General features: G+C 37.6%; 2 protein-coding genes across 2 annotated transcripts; one reads left to right on the top strand and one right to left on the bottom strand.

Annotated features, from left to right (window-relative positions):
• The first annotated feature begins 6,288 nt into the window (after window positions 1–6,288).
• On the top strand, window positions 6,289–8,003 carry LOC131431428 (cytochrome P450 6a8-like). Its single transcript, XM_058597140.1, has 2 exons — window positions 6,289–7,429; window positions 7,496–8,003. The coding sequence occupies exons 1-2, from the start codon at window positions 6,346–6,348 to the stop codon at window positions 7,909–7,911; spliced, it is 1,500 nt and encodes a 499-aa protein (XP_058453123.1). The 5' UTR covers window positions 6,289–6,345; the 3' UTR covers window positions 7,912–8,003.
• Window positions 8,004–15,025: 7,022 nt separating this feature from the next.
• Window positions 15,026–16,665, bottom strand: LOC131431427 (cytochrome P450 6a2-like). The gene is made up of 2 exons (XM_058597138.1): window positions 15,554–16,665; window positions 15,026–15,500 (listed from the first exon to the last, which is right to left on the bottom strand). Exons 1-2 carry the CDS (start codon window positions 16,629–16,631, stop codon window positions 15,085–15,087), a joined length of 1,494 nt encoding a protein of 497 aa, XP_058453121.1. The 5' UTR covers window positions 16,632–16,665; the 3' UTR covers window positions 15,026–15,084.
• Window positions 16,666–21,922: the final 5,257 nt, after the last annotated feature.

Here is a 21,922-nt window from a genome sequence, read left to right as displayed (position 1 = left end):
TTCCTCCAAATTTGCAGCGCCTTTTCGTGATTAGATTATAGACCAAGGGACAATCATTTCGATACATATAGCGTTTTCCACTGTTCGTTTATTCCGATTTCTTTGAAGCATACACTTAAGATATAATTGAGTGCAATTTTGTGAACTTCTTTGTTGCGAATATAGGGAAAATTCTACGCTGTGAAACGTAAGTTTCAAATTTACATGCATATTTTAGTTCCACTTCAATTATTAACGTGATCCATAGATTGCTTCCGGAGGAGGAAACGTAATTTTGATTCCAGAAATGTGTTTGTGTTTTGCTTTCCGATGATTGGTTTTCAAGAAATGATGACACCCACCTACAAATCTTCTGGCCCTTATTACCGTTCTTACTTCCACTTTCACATTCACTTCACTTACATGTCACTTCCCTTGATTTTACCTATTACCATTATCACGCATAGTGAAATGATCACTGTAGTGGAAAAAACTAATTTTTTTTCAACAAAATGTTGGTGGCGCGATGTTCATAATGACATCAAGTTCATCCAAGTAATTACTTTCATCTCTGAAGCGACTTCCGTAATAAGGACCTACATTCACTTCATTTGCTTTCCATCGTGAAGTGATACCCATAGTAAGGGTCACAGTCACTTCACTTGGATTTCACCGTGTAGTGACACCGGTAATAAGCGCCTTTATCTGTAAAAAGTATAATTTTGAAACCTGGCCTTAATTGACTAATATTATGGAGATATATTTGTACATGTTGTTTATGATCGGTTGATGGATTTTTCTACTTTGTCCGTTTATTCAAGCAATGTAGATTGGGATTTATTGTTTGCTACCAGTGAAGTTTATGTTATGGCAGAAATCTTCTGCTTTGAAATAATTAACTGTAGCGATAACAAGTAGCGATACGGAACTGCTGTCATTTAAGTCATTTTTAAAGTCTTTTTTCTTATTATGAAAAAATATTTATATTTTCAAAAAAAAAATCAAACTATAAAAAGTTGGATTTTTGTGTTTGAAAACACCAACACCAACAAGTTTTTCGGTTTTCATGTTTGGTGGATAGAGGGCGCTATATATTTTTTCCGTTTCTGAGTAATTATTTTTTGAAAATTCCATTTAATCGGTAAATGCAACACATGAAATTTCCAGAAAATTAAACGAAACAAAAACGAAAATTTTTACTCCGCTAAGGGCATGTTCAGGAGTGTTCTAGTTCTAGTTCTAGTTCTAGATGCATTATTTAAGTCAGCTACAAAATTTAAATCTGGATTTTATAACTAGAAAAACAAGCAGCCCCAGCAATGTTTTACTCGTGTTTCAAACATACAAAAAATAGAACGGCATCGTAGACTAGTTTTAAATTTGACAGAAAAAATAGAACGGCATCGTAGACTAGTTTTAAATTTGACAGAAGAACTGGTCGAAAAAATAAAACTAGAATGGCTTGCTGGGGATACGTTTGTTACAGTTTCTGTTCTCTTATAGATCTTCCATATAGAACTTCTAGCCGCTGAATTTGCTCTAATTAGTTGATGTGTTATGGAAAAAAGACAAATTTTGTCGAAAAAAAAATTAAAAAATATCACTTTATCTCTAAACCACGAAAACCGTTAAAAACTTGCACAATTAGCATTCTCAGCCAGAAAAACTACAATTTTATCATATCCACGCATTTTTCCTAGAAACTTCTGGAAAACATATCCAAAAATTAAAAAAAAATAATTGGTACCAAGTTACGAATTTTAAACAAAAAACAATTTTCAAAAACTACAAGGATCAGCCCCATGGGGTTGTTCGAGCCATTGCTGTGGAACAAGGCAACCAAAATTTCTAATGATCTACAATCAAACAGTTCAATCAATCGTCACACTTCACTTTGGTCTCTCTTCAAATGTCGAATAAAAATCGTCACACGTTTGAATCCGCAATTGCACGAGAGTCTGCTTACACGCTCGTTCAATGTTACTCTAAAGTGAGTACAATTTAACACTTTTTCGTTAAAAGTGGAACTACTCTATAGAGAGTAAAGCTTGTTTACTCACTTTTGAGTAAATATGGTATTTGTCAAATTCTGAGTAACATTTACTCAGTGCTTCAAATGGGAAAATTAGCACGAGTGAGAAAATATTACTCAATATCATTCGAATTGAATAAGGGATTCGAATAAGGAATTCTTTGATTCAAACAAATACTGCCTTACTTTTATCCAACGAATGAAGGAAGCCACTACCTGTTCATCGGTCATTGGAAAGGATCAGTCTGCCTTCCTACGTTGCCCACGTACTGGCATTTTGTACAGCATTCGTAGAAATGTTCGATGTATTCTTATATAGAAAAAATAAATAAAATACTTGCTATATGACTGAACACTTTCTTACCGTCTTCAACCTGCGCACATTGCTTTGAGGTGTATAGTAAGCATTTCGATAATGTGTTCTTATAACATGGTTCCGCCTCCGACAAAGGGAAAAGTTCAGTGAACGTAAATTTTCACACAACGTTTTCAAAGCACTGTGAGTAAAACTTGTAGTCAATTCAAAAACTGAGTACAAGTTATTCAGTCTTCTAAATCAATATTACTCACTTTTTGACATTTGAATTAAATAAGCAAAAATGAGTACAAATTACTCACTGAGAGTAACATTGAATGAGCGTGTATGCGATACGCATCTTGATATTAAAGCTTCTCTTCGTCAAGCTTGTGTTCAAGTTTTGTTTGCAAGCAGTGATTTTTATAGCGTTAAGTTTCTCTACCATTCTGCGATTTCGGTTGAAGCTATAAACTTTTTCTCATTATCAATCGAGTTCATCTTATATAAATTAATCTTAAGCACTCAAATTTTATCCAATTTCAATTTGTCAATTTCTCAGGCGAAACCACATAACATAAAATTTCATCCCAGCTTCCATGACACAAGATCAGAGCATACCAATTAAAGCTTCAAATCGTTTTATAGTGCTTTCTGTCTAACAACAACCTATCTCTGACATGCTACACGTAGGACTGATACGTTAGCTATCATTTCGCTTCTATTTATAGATTCGCGTGCTTCCAACAGCTTCGCTTTTGCATCGATTGACCAATCAGAGCGATGCTTTCCCTTTGATACATCGCTTACTCCTTCAAAGCCGTCGTCTATGGCAGGGAAATCCGGTATGCCAGAGATTTTTAGCAGACAAAATAGGACACTGCTCGCTACTAATCAAAATTTCAATCATTTATTATTGAAAAAAAAGGTGCTTGATACATTCAAATCGAAACTTAGAAATATTTCTAATAAAATGATGAAATAATATTAATAATTGATCAAAAATACACTGAGCTGTAAATGTTTAAAACCTGATCACATTTCTACGTGTAGTTTTCCTTAAGTTTCTGATTTGAAAATAAAGATGTGTTCCACATAAAAAAAAAAGATTTTTATCCACTCTAACATGAAAATGGTCACCCCAATGGCGAAACAAAAAACTTCGGGTCAAATATTTTTCGATGGAGAGCTTAAATGCTTGACAGTTTGTTTAGCTCTTTTTGGCTTCCTCTTCGCGTGACTCTCATTATAACATAACAGGGACCCCAGTACCCCCGTATGTGTTTTGCATATTTTCGGGAAGATGTTTGTCTAACGAAAATTGTAGGTTGTTTTATTTACAGTTATATTTGTTAGTACGTGAGTTATGCAGTTGTTTTGCATGATGTGATTGTTCGATGAATCTTGAATTTGGACAATATCGAATATTTGTTTAATTATCGCAAAAATTGAACACTAAAAGTTAAATATAAAATGATGTCACAGAACTCCCGCCAGCCGAATGCCCTGAGTTTACTAACGTTCAGAAATCAATCGTTTCGAACACTAAGTTTCCAACGAGGGTTGTTACTTATGTATTTTGCCTAAAAAGGAGAACAGTATCATATTTGATCGGAAATTGTTTTATTGTTTTTCAAAATATTCCCCTAGATGATCAATACAGTTTTGCATACGCTTGAAACAAATTTCAGAACATTTTTTTCAATCTTCCCCAAACATGGGTTTTAAACGCTTCAACAGCTTCTTCAGGAGTATTCAATCGCAGTTTATTCTTCACGGAAGGGAACAAATAGAAGTCGTTAAGTGCCAATTCAGGACTATACGGTGGGTCACGGTCAATTCGACATTTTGAGTGCTCAAATATTCGATTGTTTGAGCCGATGTGTGAGAGCTTGCATTATCGTAATATGATTAACTTCTGGCAAACAAATGGTGGTATACCAATCATAATTGACGGTCTTACAATGCTCTAAAGCAACGGTAGCGATATGTCCGTTAATACCGAAAAAAAAACAAGCCACCATTTTCTTTGAAGTGTCTATTTTGAAGTCTTTTTTTGGGATCCAACGCGAACAATTTTTTTTCACGACTGAATGTTCATGCCCAAGGCTGCCTCAATTTCACGGTACGTCACGTGGCGGTCTTCCATTATCATGTTTTTCGCAGAAACGATGTTTTCTGGCAAAACAACTGATTTTGCACGACCTCATTTGAATTCATCGGCAAGCGAACAACGACCACGCTTGAATTCGTTACAGCAGTTTTTACAGTCGCATAGGATGATGCTGCACTGCCAAAAGTCGAACTAAGTTGATTGAAGTACTCTTGTCTTGATAATCCAATTCCATTTTTAATGTGGAATACATTTTTGTTTTCTATATAGGGGTGCAAATTAGAAACTCAAGAAAAAGACACGTAGAAATGTGGTCAGGTTTTGAACAACTACAGCTCAGTCAATTTTGTATCAATTATTAATATTATGCCACCATTTGATTGGAAATATTTCTACGTATTTATTTGAATGTTCGTTGCCATGTATTTTTAATTGTATATCATTGAAATGTTGATTAATAGCTAGAAGTGCCCTATTTTGTCTGCAAAAAATTTCCGGCATACCGGGTTTCCCTGCCATAGTCGACGGGTTTTAAGGAGTAAGCGATATATCAAAGAGAAAGCATCGCTTTCATTGGTCAATCGTTGCTAAAGCGAAGCTTTTGGAAGCACGCGAATCTATAAATATAAGCAAAATTGTAGCTAACGTTTCAGTCCTACGTGTAGCATGCCAAAGGTAGGTTGTTGCTAGACAGTAAGACAGAAAGCGCTATAAAGCAATTTGATGCTTTAATTTCTAATTTATATAAGATGAACTCGATTGATAATGAGAAATAGTTTATCGCTTCAACTGAAATCGCAGAATGGTAGTAATGGTAGAGAAACGCTATAAAAATAACTGCTTGCATACAAAACTTGAACACAAGCTGGGGTAAGAGAAGCCTAAATATCGATATCCGTATCGCAGGCATGTACAAACATATAATTGCATACATTTGGGCTATTGATATAATTTCGTCGGCTACAAAACAAATACAAATCATGACAAATAGAGTCTATATTCTGGGTTCGCGTATTCGGTTTTGGTTCCTAATAAAGATCAATCTAAGCAGATTCTCGTGCATTTGCGGATTCAAACGTGTGACGATTAATTGAAAATGTCGACCAATAGTAATTTTGGTTGCCTTGTTCCACATCATTGGCTAGAACAACCCGATGGGGCTGATCCTTGTAGTTTTTTTACTGAGGTAAAGTTTTCAACTCACTGTAAATAAAACAAATAGCGCTCAATTGACAGAATGTTCTGAAGATGGTTATGGTTAAAAATGTCAAACTTTATAATGGAATCCTTAAATCCACCGGTCAACACTTAGTGTGGCCAAAGCTAAATCCATAAATAACAACAATCACATGGGCATTAACGCATACAACGATAAAACTGTCCTTGGTCGTCCTTAGTATCAATGTGTTTTGCTGAACAAAACATTTTCCAACCTCAATTAGTCCAAATCAACAACGAAGTAACAACACTCGGGTGATGATCAATGATAACACTAATGGAGAATTATTTACGTTTGACTAACTCTTCCTCTCCTCATATTTACTCTAACCAAAAAAAAAATGCATGCATCATCATTACTTAGTAAACCTGTCCTACACAAACTGCGGATGTGATGATCAATGACAAACCGAAAATTTACTGATTTAAAATCAATCTCAATTTATATCACCATTATTGCGAAATATACGCGATTATACTGGTTATCTCAGTTGCCGGCAAGCAATAGAATAAGTATTCATTCTTCTACGACGAGTTACGATTAAGTGACTGTCATATCTCTCAACAGGGTTTTTTTTATTAGCGAAATGTTGGTGAGATAAGAGCAGCATTCAAATAGTGACCATTCGGCACCGGCTGGGTAAGCAATCCGATGTCAGTCGCTTCGTTCGGTTCTCCCGGTGCTGTAGTGATTTCATTTTTTCGGTTATGTTGTTTTATTTTGCACTACTCGCGGTTTCTCTTGCCTTCTACTGGGTGGGAAGAAAATATGCCTACTGGAAGCAGCGGGGAGTTCCCTACGTGGAACCGAGCTTTCCCTTCGGCAATCTGCAGCTAATGAGAACTCGACACATAAGTCTGCAGATGCAAGATGCATATAAGAAATTGAATGATAGCGGAAAAAAATTCGGTGGAGTGTTCTTTTTCATCGAACCATTGGCGATTATATTGGATTTGGATTTTGCGAAAGATGTGTACGTGAAAGATTTCCAGTATTTCCATGATCGAGGAGTTTATAGTAATGAAAAGGCTGATCCAATTACTGCTCATCTAGTCACGATGGAAGGAACCAAGTGGAAGAATTTGAGGGCAAAACTGACGCCAACTTTTACTTCTGGTAAAATGAAAATGATGTTTCCGACGATCATTGGAGTAGCTGAGCAATTCCGGAAATGTATGCAAGTAGAGGCCAATAGAGGAGGCGAAGTGGAAATGAAAGAGTTTCTTTCGCGTTTCACTACGGATGTAATTGGAACTTGTGCGTTCGGCTTAGAGTGTAACAGTTTGAAAGATCCTGAAGCAAAGTTCCGCCAAATGGGTAGAAAAGCTTTAACTGCGACTCCAATGGTGTTTTTGCGAAGAATTTTCAGTGTCACTTTCCGAGATTTGGCAAAAGCTTTGAACATTCGACTCTCGGATCCTGAAGTAGCTGATTTTTTCATGAACGCAGTACGCGAAACAATTGAGTATCGAGAAAACAATAAAATCCAAAGGAATGATTTCATGGATCTGTTGATCAAATTGAAAAATGAGGATCCGATTGACGATGGAACTCGACAGCCGCTAGACAGATTAACATTCAATGAAATTGCCGCTCAAGCTTTTGTATTTTTCCTGGCCGGATTCGAAACTTCTTCAACGGCAATGTCGTTCTGCTTGTACGAGTTGGCCAAGAATCAGGAGATTCAGGACAAAGCAAGGAAGAACGTGCAGGAAGTTTTAGCTCGGCATGAGGGAAAAATGACGTACGAAGCAGTTCACGAAATGAGATATATTGAAAATTGCATAAACGGTATGTATTTTGTTGAGTTTTTTTTTTCCATATTCGTTCATTCATATTCATATTCATATTTCCTAGAGTCACTTCGCAAGTATCCACCGATTCCAAATATTCTCCGCAACACAACCAAGGACTATCATGTTCCGGACATGAACGTCACCCTGGAGAAAGGCTACCGTGTGATGCTGCCGGTTTACGCAATCCATCACGATGCACGGTACTATCCGGACCCTGAAAAGTATGATCCGGATCGTTTTAGTCCAGAGGAAACCGCCAAGCGTCACCAAATGGCATTCGTTCCCTTTGGCGATGGTCCTCGCATTTGTATCGGTATGCGCTTCGGTATGATGCAAGCCCGTGTTGGATTGGCGTATCTGTTGCAGAATTTCCGTTTCAAACTGTCACCGAAAACTTCACGTGAACTGAAGTTTATAGCTTCTAGTTCAGTTCTCGCTTCTGAGGGCGGTTTGTGGTTGAACATAGAAAAGCTGTGAAATTTAGATTTATTGAAATATAACCTAGCGATATAAAGTTTATAGAATAAGTTTGTATAACTAAAATAAAATTTTTCTTTATTCCAAACAGATTTATTTTTACTATTTTTTACTATTTTTGCCAATAATTATCCAGAGATAGTTATGAGGTGGATAGGATTAGAATGTGTTGGACAAACGTAGCTTTAAATTGTGTGCTGTTCTGAAACCGTATCGACTGTAGCTCTGAAACGTACCCAGAGGAAGGGTTTGAGGGGCCCTGGCCCCTCCTGAAATCAGAAACAGAAACAAAAAAAATGTTTGATACGAAGCGAACAGTGTCAAAACTAAATAAAATGGAAATTAAGTACGGGCAAAATAAACGACAATAATAATAAGACACTTATTTGTTCTGGATGACTGGAAAAAGAAAGTGCGTGAGCTTACCTGAATCTCGCACATACTTATTTCGGACTAAAAAGACGAACGCAAGTGCACTTCGAGTACATGTTTGACTGGATCCATTATTATACAATAACTGAGCGGAAATATACATTGGAGAAGCCAAGTGAAAGTAAAACTAACAGAAAAGATGAATTTTTTGGAAAAAGATTCGCTCAGAGACAGGACTCGAACCTGCGTTCTTATGCATTCCGTGCATACGCGCTACCATTTCGCCACTCTGATCTTGCTTTAGCCACACTAAAACTCACAGACATAGTAGCAACGTACATCGAACAAGGTCTACATCCTGGCCGTCACCCGACCGATACCTTATATCCAAAAATCTTCTCTGTCCATCAAACACTAGTCCTCTCGCTTTATACCTATTTCTCCGATCAAGCATTGAGTAGGAGAGTGTATTTATAATTGCTTGTCACCTTCTTTAATGGTGCCAGTCGCTCTGTGTCTGTGAGTTTTAGTGTGGCTAAAGCAAGATCAGAGTGGCGAAATGGTAGCGCGTATGCACGGAATGCATAAGAACGCAGGTTCGAGTCCTGTCTCTGAGCGTATCTTTTTCCAAAAAATTCATCTTTTCTGTTAGTTTTTCTTTCACTTGGCTTCTCCAATATATATTTCCGCTCAGTCATTGCAAAAACTGAACTTAGTCATGGCGGCTTTACGTCAAACTAAAATTAATAAATCGCATTATTATACGCCAGAGAAATAAATGATTACCCGACAATATACTGAAGTCGTCGCGGCACGAGTGCCTGGAAGGTATAACCTCGATCATAGCCACACATTTTTTTTAAATACCTAATAATGATAGTTCCAGCGTAAAAGTTTAAGATGTCTGTTGAAAACGCCGGTAAATGGCGTACAGGAAATTATCTACTTAAGTAATCAATTTCTTCAATCACCCTTATAGTCTAAGTGCGTTGTCGTTTTCAACAGAATAGAAGCAGTATACATTTCATATAATAAACACTCGGTGCTGTGTGGTGTTATACCAACAGAAAATCGTAAATTGATAACTCACGAAGAGGACCCAATTAACGATTCTTATAAAAAAAAGCTTTAACTTCTCGAATATATAGTGAGAAATATTTACGAATACACGTAAAAACAAAAGTTATACAATGTTTAAGTTTATACCGCGTATGTGCCCATAGTTTGATCCCAGTGCACTCTTTCTATTCTATACCAGCACGCGGAAACGGCATATATTGTGATAGGCCCTTTCCAGAGTTACAAAATACAATATTTTTTTACAACACACTTAGAAAATTTCGCAGAATTCAGTAATTTTTTACCGAATTTTCAATAACTGAACCTTCGGTAGTCAGTTCGGTAATTAAATTGATTACCGATCGTTCGGTAATTGTTGAACTGTCAAACAACTACCGTAAACTGTAAACCAATTGGATCTAACTGATTGGTCGGTAATTTTTTGTTTGTTTGTTTTCCTTTGGTTAAAATTCTGGATTTTTGGATTTCAAAACACAACACAAATTCACAAAAAAGAATGAAGGAAATTCGAACCTGATGTGGCTATGGTTTTATCCCACAAAAAAATCCAGAAATTACCCTCGAACGATTTGTGTAGGCGGCAAGTGGACAAGTGATACAAAATTATTTTCTGCCTATAAGTAAACAAACAGCTTTTAGTGGTTCTATTGTTTTAAAAACTTTTGCACCTGTACCTCAATCCAATCGATGAATTCTTCAGGATTTTTTTCGTTTGATTAATAAAAAGACACATACTAAAAACTGTTTGACAGTTAGTTTCATGACCATCAGTTTTCACGGAAGTTCGGTTATTGGAAGATAATTTTACCATACGGACAGTTTTTTACCGGTTTTTACCGTACTCGGCGACTTTTCAGATTTACCGTATGAATTGTATATCTATTTACAAAATTCTGTAATAAAAATTCAAGTAAGACTGATCGTCCGGTAAAAATTTGCATAATTATTGTAAAAGAAAACTAATTTACCGAAATATCGGTCATTTCTACAGATTACCGAAATTTATCGTCAAAAATATTACCGAACAAAGAAATTAAATCTTAGTGTGTAGGGTTTAAGCATTAAATTCAAGTGTATTGTATAAAATTCCATGCATTAGATTTCCATCCACGAGATCGTAGATCAGCATTATATTGTGTAACATTTTTAAGGTGTAACCGTACGATATACCCAAATCATATGTTGGTACCGCACTCAGAAAATTCTTACTGTTTGAATTTGGAAAACATAAATAATTTCATTTTTGTCACGCGGCAATTTTCGATTTTGTACTGCAGAAGATGAAACAATCACTGTAATACATTATTAGGATGATGAAACTAGAGACCAATGCCTGGTCAACGTGTTTGTGTGGCAATTAGGAAAGACGGAAAACTCCAAGCTGTTCAAAATAGGCTAATGTTCATTACATTGCGAGAAGCCTATAACCGATTTTATGAATTGAATACTGAAATACAAATACAATTTTCATCCTTTGCCCAAGTCCGGCATAAGAACTGCAAACTATTAACAGGCTCAGGGACTCACAACGTGTATGTATGCACCATTCACGAAAATGTCAATTCAACCATTTTTTTAACAATAGGATGCAATATAGAAACATTCATAAAACAGATGGAATATAATAGACGTTTATAAAAACAAGAGTTTGTTTCCCATTTTATTCAAAAGTTAGAAAAATTCTATCTTGTAAAAAAGCTCAAACCTAAGCTCGACTAACCATTCAAAAATCGTTACAAAAAGAAATTTCCGATTTTTTTGAATAAGGTCTTTTTTGTTGAAAATATAGTGTTCTTTCATAAAATTTTGTTGAAAAATATATAAAAACTTTTTTGATCTACCTAGTTGTAATGATGCCTCACATTACTTATATTTTCGAAAACATCACTAGAAGATTCTGTCAAGATTTTTTTTTTCAAACTCGAGAAAAATCAAAAACTTTCTCTGGTATAAACTATCATACCCTTTTCAATTTGTAAACAATTATTTCAAGTTAATATAGATTTAAATGTGGCAACCCTGCACGTTATACAAAATTGAACTAAGCACGCTGTGTGCTAGTAGGTGGCGTTTTCTTCTTCCTTACCAGCACGTACAGATGCGTAGCGATTTTGCATCATTTTGTATGACAGTTTGAAAGTTTTTATACTTATTGCCCTATAATTTCGGAACCGGAAGTCGGATCTGGATGAAATTGCACAGTATCTTTCAAGACACTGAGAGCGTTATTGTTACAAGACATTAGTGCTATGGAAAATTCCATCATTGAGTAGGGGCTATTAATGGAACCATCATTTGGAGAAGACTCCATAATAATGCTATGCGTAGGAACAGAATATGGACAAACTTTCCTCGCAAAGTCAAATATCCATCGGTTCGAGTATTCCTCACTCCCATTTCCTACGTTACGATTCCTCATTCGTCTGGCCGTATTCCAAAGAGTGCTCATTGAGGTTTCTTTTGACAAACCTTCGACAAAATGTCTCCAATAGCTACATTTCTTAGTCTGAAGTATGCTCTTGTACTTGGTTTCTAAAATCAAGAGTTTTTTAAAATTCTGAGGAGTTCCTCCTCCTCGTTTTAGAAACGTCTCGAAAGCATTTTGTTTCGCGTGTTTAGCATCTGAGCACTCTTTGTCGCACCAAGAGTTTGGAGGGCTTCTGTTAGACGATGAACCAAGAAATCGTTTGGTTTGTGCTTGTTCTGCCTCCAGAATCGAACAAACGAGGAAGTCATATTCTTCAAGTGGGGGAAGCTCTTCCATTGTGTTCAAGGTACTTGAGATACTACTTTGGTATTTAATCCAGTCTACATTTTTGTCAAACCATATGGAATATTAACTGAATTAGAAATGCCTTTGCTACTGCTAATTGAGATGATGATTAGTAAATGATCGCTACCGTGTAAATCAGGGAATACTTTCCATATGCAATCTAGTCGAATTGAAGTCGAGCAAAGAGATATATCTAATGCACTTGGACGTGCCGGAGGTCTTGGAATCCGAGTCATGCTACCCATATTCAATACTGTCATGTTGAAATTGTCGCAAATATTATATATTAAAGATGATCTGCTATCATTGTAAACGGAACCCCACATCATTCCGTGCGAATTGAAATCTCCCAGAATCAATCGTGGAGCAGGGAGGGCTTCGACCATTTCATTAAGCTGTCGCTGTCCAACTTGTGCTTTTGAAGGGATGTTTAATCTATAAAAGGAATAGCATTTCTTAATTCCCAAAAGCAGTCCACCATACGGAGAGTCTCTATCGAGACGTATAATGTTAAAATCATTAAAATTTAAAGCTATGTTTGAAGTAAGCCATGTTTCGCATAAAGCAAATACATCACATTTTTCACTATGCAATAAAATTTTAAATGAATCAAGTTTTGGCATGATGCTTCGACAATTCCACTGCAGGACAGTGATTGTATCATTTGCGACGGGTGATAAATTATCCATCAAAAGATACAAAACCTGAGACAATTGGCCATTGAGCTGATAACTGCTTCAAAAAGGTTCTAGCTATTGGAAGGAATGCCATTATGAGGGTCTTTAAGGGTTCAGATATATTGAATGCTGAGAAAATCCATTCAACAATTTCCGAAAACTTCAGTAATCCTGTTGGTGGCTGTGAAATGGAGCCCACTGGATTATTATCTTTTTCTGTACTAGATCCTGGATTGGTTTGTGAATTTGACAAACCAGGAGGCACAGGCTTTGGTTTTGACTTTTTTTGTTTAACACGGGGATCTTTTTTTGAAGATGAAATTTTAGGTGTCTTTTTTGGTAATTTGGAGGAAGACTTCTTTCTCTTAACTGACCCTTGGGTAGTGATAAACGAATTACCTTCACTATTTTCGTCAGAGTCAGAGTCCTCTGGTTCCTCTAGATTTGAAAACCCGTTTTCGGTTTCCAAAGGGGGGACATCAATGACCATTTTAAGCATTTCTGCATATGTGCGCTTAGACCGTGCTTTTAAAGAAAGCTTAATTTTGTCTTTGTGTACTTTAAATGCAGTGCATACTGAAATATCCTCATGAGGACTTTCTTCACAATAAATACATTTTTCAATTCCCTTGTTGCAATCATTATCTTTATGAGGCCCTTCACACTTAATACTACAGTAATTAGCTGTGTGGCCGAATTTTTTGCAGTTCGTACAATTCATTACATTTGGAACAAAATGCCGAACAGGGAGGCGAATTTTATCGACATAGACATGGGACGGCAACGCAGACCCGGCAAATGTCACTCGAAACAAGTCTGATGGGCGATAAACTTTTTTTCCCTCTTCATGAACTACTGAGTACAGTTGTTTGCACTCCAGTTTTTTCACACCCTCAAGCATAGAGTTCTTGAAACGACCAACACCATGCTTGAGTAAATCATCTACCGAAAGACTCGCTTCGGTAACAACACCGTCAATTTCGACATCTTTGAAGGGTATGTAAACTTTATACTCTTTAATGAAATGTTCCGAAGAGACAATATCATTCGCGTGTTTCAAATTATTTACCACAACACGAATTTTATCGTTATTTACTTTTATGATCTCTTTGATTGAAGAGTATCGTGATGTCAAACCTTTAAAAATTTGTAAAATGTTTAATGGCTTTGATATACGTCTAAAAAAGACTATCCAAGGCCCAGAAGAGCTCTCCTGATATTTTTTCGTTCGTGGGGGTATCGGATTCATGCTAGGATTTACGTCCATGGATTCATCCATCACATTAAAATTTTTAATCAAACTTTAAAATATAAAATGAAACCAACACTACACAGTACTCAATCAAAAGGAAAAGAAAAAACTTCTACCTTGAAATTGTTGTCTATCTCCGTTGCACTGCCGTGTAGATCCTCGTTGCTCTAGATGTTCTTGTTGGATGCTGATTGTTGGATGTGATGCTACTGCTACCTGACATCCAGCACCACTCGAATTCCGATTTGCTTTCGTCTTCGCCAGCTGTAACCAGCGCAGGTCACCGGTGTATACCTGCGTGTTGTATGGCAGTGGAAAGACCGAGTTGTCTTGTCCCCTTCTTCCTTGTGCTCCGCACCGATATGCTTCTGCACCAATATGCTTCTGCACCGAAGTGCCTTCGCACCGGTGTGCCTTTGCACTCTCCTGCTTCTGTGTGCCTTTGCACTCTTCTTCTTCGATGTGCCTTTGCACTCTCCTGCTCAGCACTTGTGGCTGTATATTGTGGCCTGGGTAGAGCTTGGGAAACGCCCTTTGTTGTTTCCTTCACCAGCTTGGCCCAGCACTAGGGCTCTCTTATGCAGCACGACTATACGTTTTAACGGCTGCTGCCAACAGGTCTCTACCTGCAGTTCAACCGTTGTCGTATTTAACGCGTGTAAACCAACCAGCGTTATTAAACTGTACGCTTCTATACACGGCCAACGTTTCGAAGCTTATACCTTCATTTTCAGGGCCAAACGACTACTCATCTTCAGGGAAAAATGACGACTGTTTTGACGAGAAACCAAGCCATCTTTTGATTTATATCAATGTATGATGACTGTGACGAAAGATTAGTTTAAATAGTCCGTTAATTGAGTTGGGATTTATTTTGCGTAATCGGTAATATCAGTGTACACTGTTTGGAGTGCAATAAAATGATTCTTCAATTCCAGGCTCCAATTAAACAACACTCACTGTGGTTTGAGAATGTTGTACACAATTAGATTTTGAATATCTGACTGAAAACGTAGCTTTCATAGATTTTCGATGTGCAACCACAAACCTCCCTTGGAAGCGAGAATCGCATTTGAGGCCAGAAACTCCAGCTGACGTGAAGTTTTCGGTGACAGTTTGAAACGGAAATTCTGCAACAGATAGGCCAATCCAACACGGGCTTGCATCATACCGAAGCGCATACCGATACAAATGCGAGGACCATCGCCAAAGGGAACGAATGCCATTTGGTGACGCTTGGCGGTTTCCTCTGGACTAAAACGATCCGGATCATACTTTTCAGGGTCCGGATAGTACCGTGCATCGTGATGGATTGCGTAAACCGGCAGCAACACTCGGTAACCTTTCTCCAGGGTGACGTTCATGTCCGGAACATGATAGTCCTTGCTTGTGTTGCGGAGAATATTCGTAACTGGTGGATACTTGCGAAGTGACTCTAGAACATATTATTCAGAGAAAGATATGATGAATATTAAAAAAAATACATACCGTTAATGCAATTTTCTATATATCTCATTTCATGAACTGCTTCGTACGTCATTTTTCCCTCATGCCGAGCTAAAACTTCCTGCACGTTCTTTCTTGCTTTGTCCTGAATCTCCTGATTCTGGGCCAATTCGTATAAACAGAAGGACATTGCCGCAGATGACGTCTCAAATCCGGCTATAAAGAATACAAAAGCTTGAGCGGCAATTTCATTGAATGTTAACCTGTTCAGTTTCGCTGGAGTTCCATTGTCAATCGGATCCGCATTTTTCAACTTGATCAATAGATCCATGAAATCATCCCGATCAATTTTATTCCTTTCACGAAACTCAATTGTTTCTCGTACTACGTTCATAAAAAAGTCGGATACTTCTGGATCCGACAGACGAAAATTTAAAAATCTGGCCAGATCTCGGAACGTGAGACAGAACATCCTTCGCAGGAAAATCCTAGGAGTTATAGTAAAGATTTTTCTTCCCATTCGACGAAACTTCGCATTTGGATCTTTTAAACTGTTGCAGTCCAGCCCAAAGGCACAGGTTCCTATGACATCGGTTGTGAATCGGGCAACGAACTCTTTCATGTCCACTACTCCTCCGTTTTTCGCTTCTACTTGCATACACTTCCGGAATTCCTCAGCTACTCCAATGATTGTCGGAAACATCATTTTCATTTTACCGGCAGTGAAAGTTGGCGTCAGCTTTGCCCTCAGATTCCTCCACTTAGTTCCTTCCATCGTTACGAGATGCGCTGTTATTGGATCTGCCTTTTCATTACTATAAACTCCTCGATCATGAAAATATTGAAAGTCTTTCACGAAAACATCTTTCGCAAAATCTAAATCCAGTATAATCGCCAAAGGTTCCACGAAAAAGAATACTCCTCCGAATTTCCTTCCACAATCTTTCAACTTCACGTACACATCTTGCATCTGGAGTGCGAGGGAGCGTGTCTGGTTAAGGTTTCCAACCGGAAAGCTCGGCGCCACATAGGGAACGCCTCGATGCTTCCAGTAGGCATATTTTCTTCTCACCCAGTAAATAGCAAGCGCAACGGTTAATAGGACAAACAAAATGAACATTTTCCTACAGTTCCTGTCGACAGTTAGCTACCGAACTGAGCAGATCAACTAACATTGGATTCAGCGTTTGCAAATGCATTTTCTCTGGGTACAGTTATCTTACCTCAGTTTGCTGATAAGAACCAGATTGGATGATACTGAATGAATTATTTTTGCGGCTTTTCGTTGCGAATTGTTCCTCTATCGACCTTCAAAGTGTGTCGAGGATGATAACCCGATGCCATATGCTTGAAGTACAGAACTGCAGGCTTCCAAGCATTGGTTTTACCGCTGCTAAAATCACATTGTCCGCTTCCGATGAAACTTTGAAGAAATTACGCGGTGATTGCCATTCGATGTTGCAACACAGTAAGGTTTTCGCTGGTAGCCCAGTGAAAAGAAAGTATATTAGACTATTAACGCAAATTAACTGGCAGTATAGCCCAAGTAGCTGTGCCTTCAATAAGTGTCATCTCAATTGAAGTGAGGCCAACCAGAAGAAAAAGAAAAATCGCACTGTCTAAGTTGCGACTATACTTTGAATGTTATTCCGTTAGTTATCTCTATCTCATTTTCTCCGTCTTCCACTATCTCTTTGATCACTAATTAGATCTACATGCCGGTTCTAACCCCGTCGTTCTCTACGCTCACTCACTGCATCCTTAACTAACCTTCTTCTTCCATCTTTATATATACTTTTCTCTTTTATCTCGTCTTTCGAGGAAGCTGCTCTGTAATGCTGTAATATTGTATCATCAACTAGTTATAGGGTTAGTGGTTTAGCTTCAACTGTTAGTGTTAATTGTTAGTTTTAAACGTAAATGTATCTGTTGGATCATTGTAATCTGTTGATACGAAAGATGAGGAGGTTTTATGCCTGCTGGAGAGAGAGATTGCTATATTTCACCTCCATCGGGCTTTTTTCTGCTCCCCAAAATAAATAAATAAATAGAGAAACTCATCAGACAATCTTTCTGGTTTGATGCATTCCGAATACATCAAAGCATTTATTACCTAATTTACAGAATAATACAATCTCAAATCGAAGCATTATAAATGATAAATTCTAATCGTCAGGTGAAACTATTTTGAAACTCGTGCTTGCTGCACAGAAAGTAAAGAAGATACTTACACGACATGTAAACCGATACTACTATGAAATAGGCATCAGTTGAAACGAAAATCTGATTTAAAACCATGATTGATGTAAAATTACATTAAGATTCATTTAGTTTTCCATTAAACAGGACTGTATATTTACAAACTGCTTAGTTTTGTAATGTAACCTTCCATTCAATTGCCTACTCCAAATATGTGCATGAAAATAAATGTATATCCACAAAATATTTTTATCTGTGTATTCTGGCAAGTTGACACAAAATGTAGAAATACTAGCGATCGGATTGCCGGTAAATATGAATGGTTGATCAATCACACTCAATCGCGATTTACTAAGTATAACCTGTACAGTTGTTTATCAACCAATTCAGAATTACTTCATCCATACGACACAACTTAATGTGAAATGTAGCCTCAAAAATTAAGCGTATAATTTTAACCGCTTGAGTTGCACGAATTATCGCACAAAGCAAAACATGCAAAACCGACACAAAGCAAACAGGAATATTTTCAGTGATTGAGCACAGTGGGGTTACCACACCTTTTGTTGGCTTGTAAAATAGAGACTCTTATTGATTTGTAACGGATTTGTGAAAATTTCACAATTAAGTTGTATCCTAATTCAATCTTTATTGTTATTGAATACAAGAAAACATTCAAGTATTTCCAGTATCTTTACCAGTAATGTGAAACACACTAATGATCCCTCTACTGCAGTAAACTTCACACTCTGACACACTCAACGTTCGCTGACGTACCGAATTGGCAGTATTCAGTGCTTCAATCGATTCTCTTCAAATAAAAGCTCAGTTTAACCACACTCAGTTGATGTCTTGAAGTAACAAAATATCTCTTTTAATAGTGTGAGAGCGGCCTTGAAATGAGGTTTATGTAAACATTCCAATTGGTTCAAGATAATAGATGAAAGATTAAGCAGGTAGCTGAAATATCAATTAATTTTCAAAAGGTCAAAATTAAATTCGGCGGTACTATTTACAAAACCTATTGGGTTTTGGAAACCAATTCGACGACCTAAAGACTGTCCCAGAAAGTATGGACGCACTTTGAGCTCGCAGTAAATAATTCAGATGTGTTAGATATTCAAATTCTATTCGATATACTGATAATATTAGACTACAACAACAGAATATTATTCTCATACTTAGCCTTTGTAGACTAGCTGCCGCACCTACTTGCGAACGTTCCTCATTAAATTCCGTACAGACTTCTTGGCGACAAGTTTTGACACTTTTTTCCAATCTTTTTCGAACTGTTGAATAGTTTCGGCTGCCGAGATATGTTTCCTAAGATGTGCCTTCGTTAATGCCCAAAGTTCCTCAATTGGTCGAAGTTGTGGGCAATTTGCTGGATTCATGTCTTTTGGGACGAAAGTGACCATTGATTTCGAGTAGTGGCAAGAAGCCAGATCTGGCCAGAAGACAACAGGATCATTGTGGCTTCGAATCATGGGTAGAAGTCGCTCTTGTAAACATTCCTTGATGTATATTTCGCTGTTCATTGAAGCAGTGATGAAGGGTTTCGAAATCTTACCGCAACTACAAATTGCTTGCCAGACCACAGCTTTCTTGCCAAATTTTTCGACTTCAATCGATGTCTTGGACTGGTTTAACACTTGCCCTTCTCGCACCGTATAATGTTGTGGTCCCGGCAAGGATTTGTAATCGAGTTTCACGTAGGTTTCGTCGTCCATGATTATGCAGTTCAAATTTCCAGCAAGAATCGTATTGTACAGCTTTCGAACCCTCGGCCTGATCGATGCTTCTTGTTTCGGACTACGTTTTGGTTGTTTCTGCTTCTTATAGGTTCGAAGATTCAAACGTTATTTAGCACGAAGAACATTTGACTTCGAAGTGCCCACTTTTTTGGCCACAACCCGAACTGAAACCTCCTTCTTTTGCTCGAACGCCTTCAGTATATGTTTATTAAACAGATGGTTAGCAGGACCTTTTTTTCGACCAGTTTTCGGTTCATCCGCAAAGGTGTTATCCTCATCGAATTTCCTAATTGCATTTCGCACGGCTTTTTCACTCACTTCTTCCATTTTTGCTATCTTTTTCAGTGACAGTCCGCGTTCTGTGCACCATTTGTACACAATTTTTCGACGTTGTTCTGCTGAAAGTCCACGCATTTCGAAACAAACTAATGAAAACGAATAAACAACTGCACAAGTGGTTAGAGAAGAGTGTAAACAACAGGACGTAGCCATAAAAATTGACAGATTCTGGGACAGTCTTAATGAAACTTTGGTAAAGTACCTTACACATAGTGTGTCTCATGAAAAGATTTCTGACAGTTTTATACAATATGTTTAAGCCGCAGAACTGCACTGAACAGAGGACATGACAAATTCAAGGATTCAGAAGTTTGAAATAAAACCCAAATAACAGCTGTTGTGAGTTTGAACGAAACCCCAATTTGAAACAAATTCTGTTTTTGGCAGACTGAATTAACCAATGGAGCATATAATAAATTATGTACATAATACACATACGTACTGCCGTACTCATAACTTTTGGAACCGGATCAGTAGCGGAAGTACCGAAGTTTAACTACATGTGTCGGGTAGCAGCTGCATAAGTCGATCAACATTCGAATACTAAGAAATAACATCATGTTCCCCCGTTCGATAAAAGCGATACCGCAAATGACAGGTGAGAGCCTGTTTTCGTATTCCGTCAGAGACCCGAATCAACATTTCATACCAGATGGTCTGGTGGTGGTGGCGGGAAAAAGTTATTAAGATTTTATGTGAAAATATTTCCTACACACGAATATTTTTTCGTGCTATTTGCTTCATTTAAAGTCAGTCTTGAATGCAACATAAATAGAGCGCTCGATTTTTGTTCTAACTTCCATTCACTATTGTTCCAGTTGGGTAAACTTTCCAAGAATAATGTTCCGGTCCAACACTAGGTTAGTATTAGGGTCATGCTCCACAGCTAATGGATCGTGTTGCTAACTCAACACGAAGCTGAAAAATGCGAATGATGTTTTCGTTCACCGGAGAAAACTATTCCAAGTGTGCACATCAGCTCGCACGGTAAGGAAGATTGGATGAAGCTAAAATAGTTTACCCGATGTTGGATCCATCGGCATCCTTGCTCTACGTTGACGATGCTCACCTGACGATAAGATAGCCGTGGGATGATGGCAATGAGTATAGGTGATAAAAGTCGTTCCACTACAAGCAACTGAAACATTTCGGATTAGGACCAAAAGTTGGTGCAGTTTCCACCTTACATCCCCATTAGGGTGTTGTTATTCAGCTGGCGTCCACGAGCCCATGCTTGAGTATAGTTTTTCAACCGCAAACGTGTTCGATCTTAGTTCGAGTTTAAAGTGTTAAAACTTGGTGAAACATGACTTTTAGTTTTGTAGTTTGTAGTCTAGCGTAACTCAGTTGGCACGCTCTATTTAGCATTAGATAGCATATTGCATCGTAGGAATAACTCGATTATTCTCTGTGACTTTCATTAGCTTCTAAGTAATGAAGAGTCAAAATCGAAACATAATCTCTTTAAGTATCAGTGAAGATTTACTTCAAAAAGTTCTTCGAACTCGGCAGAACTGCTTAATGATTCGGATATGACAATCGTAATGCTTTATTACCAATAGCAAGCTGCAAGCAGCGCAACATTTTGCGCTAATTTTTAATGCAAGCTTAATTTTGATATTGACTAAAAATTCTACATTTTTTTTTAAATTAACGCAAAGATACGATATTCTGCATTTTTCACCCTTAGTTTTTATACGTGCTTGTCAAGTGCATGAACAGCTACCAGTATATTTGAACCGTGAATGTGCCATTTTGCTCAAATCCGTTGCCATAGTCCTTCAATCATTCCGTTACTTTAGATGTGAATACGTTTCCATTTCGCGAGGGGTGCGGATTTAAATTTTCTTAAGCGAAAATGTGAATGGATTTGATCGTGAATTTCACAAAGCAAAGTAGCTGAAAGGATTTTCTCGATTACCGACCAACTATTCGGCATCCTTATTTACAGTATGTTTTCATACCTCGTTCAAGATGGTCTGCAGAATAATTCGCTCATGAACGGGACGACAAAAACAAACAATGTGTGAACAATAACGATTTCGAAATGAGTGTACCAAACGAACAAAAGGTGCCGCCTCCAAAGTGAAATACCGGGAATTTTGTTGAGTGCGGAGAT

The sequence above is a fragment of the Malaya genurostris genome, chromosome 2 (assembly GCF_030247185.1).
Source record: "Malaya genurostris strain Urasoe2022 chromosome 2, Malgen_1.1, whole genome shotgun sequence".
NCBI classification, from domain to species: Eukaryota; Metazoa; Arthropoda; class Insecta; order Diptera; family Culicidae; genus Malaya; species Malaya genurostris.
Note: the sequence above shows the minus strand (reverse complement) of the source record. Positions and strands in the feature narration are given on the sequence as shown.

Bases quoted from the DNA above. Each gene is read 5' to 3' on its own strand.
- LOC131431428 (XM_058597140.1), top strand. From the start codon at position 6,346: ATGTTGTTTTATTTTGCACTACTCGCGGTTTCTCTTGCCTTCTACTGG. The intron at 7,430-7,495 runs GTATGTATTTTG...CATATTTCCTAG, and splicing joins TATTGAAAATTGCATAAACG to AGTCACTTCGCAAGTATCCA.
- LOC131431427 (XM_058597138.1), bottom strand. From the start codon at position 16,631: ATGTTCATTTTGTTTGTCCTATTAACCGTTGCGCTTGCTATTTACTGG. The intron at 15,501-15,553 runs GTATGTATTTTT...AATATGTTCTAG, and splicing joins TATAGAAAATTGCATTAACG to AGTCACTTCGCAAGTATCCA.